Source organism: Engystomops pustulosus, chromosome 6, assembly GCF_040894005.1.
Source record: "Engystomops pustulosus chromosome 6, aEngPut4.maternal, whole genome shotgun sequence".
Lineage (NCBI taxonomy): Eukaryota > Metazoa > Chordata > Amphibia > Anura > Leptodactylidae > Engystomops > Engystomops pustulosus.
The window spans coordinates 12970235-12976234 of NC_092416.1; the positions used below are offsets into that span (position 1 = coordinate 12970235).

At 43.4% G+C, this 6000-nt stretch overlaps 1 protein-coding gene across 1 annotated transcript in view; it reads left to right on the forward strand.

The window, feature by feature from the left end:
• LOC140065852 (B-cell receptor CD22-like) overlaps positions 1-3816 on the forward strand; it is a 36342-nt gene extending 32526 nt beyond the window's left edge. The window contains exons 12-13 of the mRNA XM_072113409.1: positions 3111-3159; positions 3700-3816. Of these exons, the coding sequence (XP_071969510.1) occupies positions 3111-3159; positions 3700-3816 (166 nt within the window). The remainder of the gene's footprint in view (positions 1-3110; positions 3160-3699) is intronic.
• The last annotated feature ends 2184 nt before the right edge of the window (positions 3817-6000 follow it).

Sequence of the window (6000 nt, forward strand, 5' to 3'; positions counted from 1 at the left end):
TGTGAGATACTCCCGTCTTTCTCTCTAATGGCGTTTTGAACACCGTCTGACCATGTGGTCTCTGCTCTGAGTCTCCTGCAGCGCCTGTGATGCCGGTGTTTTCTTGGTGTCTCTGTGTGCGCACTCTTGTGGTAGGTGTAGGGAAATTTTCTCTTTCACCGGAGATACTATAGCAGTGATGGCGAACCTTTTGAAGACCGAGTGCCCAAACTACAACCAAAACCCACTTAATTATCGCAAAGTGCCAACACAGAAATTTATGCTCCCTGCTCTGTCACAACTTTCATTCATATCAGTACCTGAGGACACCAATAAAGCAGAAAATAGTCCCAGCTAGCACTGTCACTTCAAAATAGCTCTGTGCACAGCAAGTCCTGGGTTGTCTGGGACTTCAGGAAGATACCTGGAGTGATCTCTGGTAATGGCCTGAGTGCCCACAGAGAGAGCTCCCAGTGCCACCTCTGGCACCCGTGCCATAGGTTCGCCACCACTGTACTATAGTATTGATGATAGTGATGAAACCGATTCTTATTCTTAGCTATGCTAGACGCGTTTCGAAGCGAAGTGCTTCTTCTTCAGTAGCTTTTTCTCAGCCTCCTTCAGTTGACTTCTTTTATATCTATTTCGGTCATTCCGAATAACTGTCCTGGATTGATCCACCCGGCAGCTTTCAAAATGTGAAATGGATTTCCTCTATACAATTCAATAGTTCTGTTGAATTTTTTGCACTGATTCTACACACTGAAATAATTCATACTCATCCTAAGTCATTTTCACATAATTGTTGTTCTATCATAAAAATACTTGAAAATCTACATGATATAAGTGTGTCATTGGTATTTTTATAGATATCTATAGGATAAAGTTGTATAGCCGGCATTTTTTAATACAAATACAGGCAGTCCCCGGGTTACATACAAGATAGGGTCTGTAGGTTTGTTCTTAAAGGGCACCTACCACCACAAATCTACCTATAAAGGTAGATTGGGTGGTAGGTGCATCAATGGGAAGTGAGGATAGCCCTTTTAAGGGCTAATCCTCACGTCCCCTCACTTTTTTGGTAACTTTTATTCCATATATATTTAAATTTACTTATGTGGCTACCGGGGCGTGGAGTAGCCGCATATGAGATTACATGAGGCGGCTACTCCACGCCCCGGTACCCACTTTACCCCTCCTACTCACCCATCTTCGGCGCGCAGCTCCGCGTAGCTGCGCGCCCTCGTCCGGCGACCCTGCCGTCTGCGCATGCGCAGAAGAGCAGGCCCGCGCCTGTTTCGGAGCAGTGACCGCGCAGGCGCGGGCCTGCTCTTCTGCGCATGCGCAGACGGCAGGGTCAACGGACGAGGGCGCGCAGCTACGCGGAGCTGCGTGCCGAAGATGGGTGAGTAGGAGGGGTAAAGTGGGTACCGGGGCGTGGAGTAGCCGCCTCATGTAATCTCATATGCGGCTACTCCACGCCCCGGTAGCCACATAAGTAAATTTAAATATATATGGAATAAAAGTTACCAAAAAAGTGAGGGGACGTGAGGATTAGCCCTTAAAAGGGCTATCCTCACGTCCCATTGATGCACCTACCACCCAATCTACCTTTATAGGTAGATTTGTGGTGGTAGGTTTCCTTTAAGTTGAATTTGTATGTAAGTCGGAACTGTATATTTTATCATTGTACTCCCAGCCAGAACTTTTTTGGCCTCTGTGACAATTGGATTTTAAAAATGTTGGGTTGTCATAAGAACCGGGATTAACGCTAAATCTTCATTACAAACACCTTTGATAACTGTTACAGCTGATTATTATAGTCTGGGACTAAAGTACAATAAATTACCAACATCCAGAGGTCCGTTTGTAACTAGGGGTCGTATGTAAGTCGAATGTTCTTAAGTAGGGGACCGCCTGTACATCTAACGAAAGCCTTATTTACAAATACAATTTTTTTTTTAAATTATTATTATTATTTTATTTTATTTTTTATTTTTTTTTCTCCAGTTTTATTTTTTTCAACTTTTTTTTTTACATATTTTGTCATACGTATGAACTAAATATCTTTTCTGATAAAAGGACTAATGCTACACTATTTAACTTCATACTAAGAAGAAACACTATTGGACATTTTCTCAGAAACTAGAATAACATTGTACACCTGGATAATAAGTGTATAATATTTATTGTTTTTGAATGTTTTAATATTAAAATTTTATTGTTTAAATTGCAACAAAGTCTGAGACAGTTCGCACTTAGTGCCCACATCCAGTATATATAAAAATTCTTGTTTACAATTTTTTTCTTCTTTGGTGTGGGAGATTATGTGGTAGCACGTGGAACTGATAGATAAAGGTTTATAAGTGCCACTCTCAAATACTTTTTCTTAGGATGTATAGTGACCAGATGAAGTCAACAACTACCGTATTTTCCGGACTATAAGGCTCACTTAAAAGCATTGGATTTCCGTGGAAATCCAAAGTGCGCCTTATAGTCCGGTGCGCCCTATGTATGGCGCTGGGCACAGGGCAGCGGACCATACTTACATAGGTCCCCGCTACCGGAGACCGGAGACAGCAGATCTCCAGCGGGAGATCTGCTGTCTCCGGTAGCGGGGACCTATGTAAGTATGGTCCGCTGCCCTCCTCCACCTCCCCCTCACCTTCCCCGCTCACCTTCCCCGCGTTCCCCGTCGCGTCTCGGCGTCACGTCCCGTCGCCGCGTCCCGTCGCCGCGTCCCGTCGGGTCTCCGCCACGCCCCCGGACCTCCGCCACGCCCCCGGCCCCCGGACCCCGCGCCTTATAGTCCGATGCGCCTTATATATGTAATTATTACATATATAAGGCGCATCGGACTAATGCGCCTTATAGTGCGGTGCGCCCTATAGGGCAAAAAATACGGTATTCCCTCGATTGCCTCTATTTGTCATTGTATGCACTAAGTGTGTACATCGGGTGCTTTCCTGACATATGTACTTAGAGTATACATAAAACGCGGTGTGAACCCAGCATAACACTTGTAATACCATAGTTAGTCACCGGGTGCGCTGTTATTGGAAGAAAAGTTCTAACATTTTAAAACAAAATGTCTAGAATTAAATATTTTCCACATTTTTTTTTTATTTCAGGTCTTCAGTGAATGTAAAAGGCAATGAAGTCATTTACAGCAATAATGAGGTGAGTAACACATCGGACACATAACTCATCTTCTAGTAATAATGAGTTGAGCCTCTCTGTGATAATTACAGGTTCCTCCATCATCCTTTCCCTGATTCCGCCTAAGAGGGTGTTTGTATCCGTAGTCCTATCATTGTTCTTAAAGGGAACCTGTCATAGAGTCATTATAGGAGGTCCATATATTCAGTGGGCTGCTCCTTTATCTATGTGGACCTGCCCTGCTCCATAGGAAGACCCCGCCCAATCTACAACGACTTAAAAGGAAAGGTCTTGAGGAAAGATTTTGGGGATTTTGTGCCTCAGTGCTGCCGATCAATCTAGTGCCATCACTTTTGTTATATGTGTTGGTCGTACTTATCAGATCCCCATCATTATTTCCTCACCATTGGTAGTGGACTGGTAAAACCTATGATGGTGAAGACAAGGAGTAGTCATCTTCAATCCTATGGTCCTCCTCTGCTTAGCCCCAATCATAGACCTCTGCTCCTCCTGACCATCAGTGATCTGAGCTCTTTCTCATTTCTATACTATATTTTTCAGGTCCTACAGACAACAAACGAAGTTGAATATTCCGTCATCTCCCATGTTCCTGGTGATCGGACATCATCCTCCCGAGTCATCTATGTAGACAATGTCTTGTACGCAGCTCTGAGATAATAAACAATGAATAAACGTGGGAATCACTTATCTCTTCATTTCTCGTGGGGGCACTAGCGGGCGGCTTCCGGACATTATTTGGAAGATCCAAAGTGGTTCCAGCCCAGAAATTCTGTACTAGAATTGAAACCCATTCCTGGTGCCACCTAAAATATACTATAGCTGGGCTGTGATTGGTTGTTTAAAGGCAACACACAGGTTTTAACCCCTTAAGAACTGAGGTTTTTTTCTCGTATTTTTTGCTCTCCACCATCAAAAATCCATAACTTTTTCATGTTTCCGTATACAGAGCTGTGTTAGGGCTTTTTCTGCGTAACAAATTTTACTTCTCAGTGCCGTTAATTACTGAGTTGGCAAAAAAAAATTCAAATGTGGTGAAATTGCCAAATTCCAAAAAATCCAATCAACATTGCTTTATTTTTATTTTCTTAAGGGTTGAAAGTGAATAATGTACCATAATTTTTACACAATTGCCCCTGAATACAGAAATATCCAAAAGAGAGAAACTGCTGTTGGTCCAACACCAGAACCCGAGAGGGAAAAGGCATTACGTGGCTATTTACAAGCGATTTTAACACTCATAGTTTTCAGGTTTAAGATGCATTAGCCAACCCCCGAAATACAGGGATAATGGGAACCCCATTTTAGAAACAATGGGGCACATTTACTAACCAGGTCCAGTCGCGATCCCGCAGCGTGTTGTCCGAAGAGGATTCAGGTCTGCCGGGATTCACCCGATATCCTGCAGTTGTCGCTGCTGCGCCGAGGTCCGCCGGAGTTCACCTTCTACTTCCTGGTGCATGTAAGTGCGTGATATTGCGACACAAATCGATTTACAAATTCCGTAGTTTTTCCGAATCCGTTGGGTTGTCCGACGGCCACGCCACCGATTTCTGTCGCTTGAAATCCACACACTTTCTGTAGTAATTTCTGCCCCTTTTCCTTTGTGTCAGTTCTTGTGCTTCTGTATACCACAAATTTCAATTTGTTTTGTTAAATAAAGTAGATCCGTGTCAAATCAACCTAGTTGATTAACCAAAATGTCAGACAGAGAGGTGGCAGGTGGAGCAGGCACAGGGCGCAGCACATGTGTTGGCGCAGCAGATGTGGCTCTTTGAGGCCAGAACTGTTGTTGCCATCTAGCGGCAGTGTGTTGATAAACAACCCAAAGGTTGTCGATTGGTTGACTAAGTCATACCCTTCCTCTCTTTATCTCTTCATTTCTCGTGGGGGCACTAGCGGGCGGCTTCCGGACATTATTTGTAAGATCCAAAGTGGTTCCAGCCCAGAAATTCTGTACTAGAATTGAAACCCATTCCTGGTGCCACCTAAAATATACTATAGCTGGGCTGTGATTGGTTGTTTAAAGGCAACACACAGGTTTTAACCCCTTAAGAACTGAGGTTTTTTTCTCGTATTTTTTGCTCTCCACCATCAAAAATCCATAACTTTTTCATGTTTCCGTATACAGAGCTGTGTTAGGGCTTTTTCTGCGTAACAAATTTTACTTCTCAGTGCCGTTAATTACTGAGTTGGCAAAAAAAAATTCAAATGTGGTGAAATTGCCAAATTCCAAAAAATCCAATCAACATTGCTTTATTTTTATTTTCTTAAGGGTTGAAAGTGAATAATGTACCATAATTTTTACACAATTGCCCCTGAATACAGAAATATCCAAAAGAGAGAAACTGCTGTTGGTCCAACACCAGAACCCGAGAGGGAAAAGGCATTACGTGGCTATTTACAAGCGATTTTAACACTCATAGTTTTCAGGTTTAAGATGCATTAGCCAACCCCCGAAATACAGGGATAATGGGAACCCCATTTTAGAAACAATGGGGCACATTTACTAACCAGGTCCAGTCGCGATCCCGCAGCGTGTTGTCCGAAGAGGATTCAGGTCTGCCGGGATTCACCCGATATCCTGCAGTTGTCGCTGCTGCGCCGAGGTCCGCTGGAGTTCACCTTCTACTTCCTGGTGCATGTAAGTGCGTGATATTGCGACACAAATCGATTTACAAATTCCGTAGTTTTTCCGAATCCGTTGGGTTGTCCGACGGCCACGCCACCGATTTCTGTCGCTTGAAATCCACACACTTTCTGTAGTAATTTCTGCCCCTTTTCCTTTGTGTCAGTTCTTGTGCTTCTGTATACCACAAATTTCAATTTGTTTTGTTAAATAAA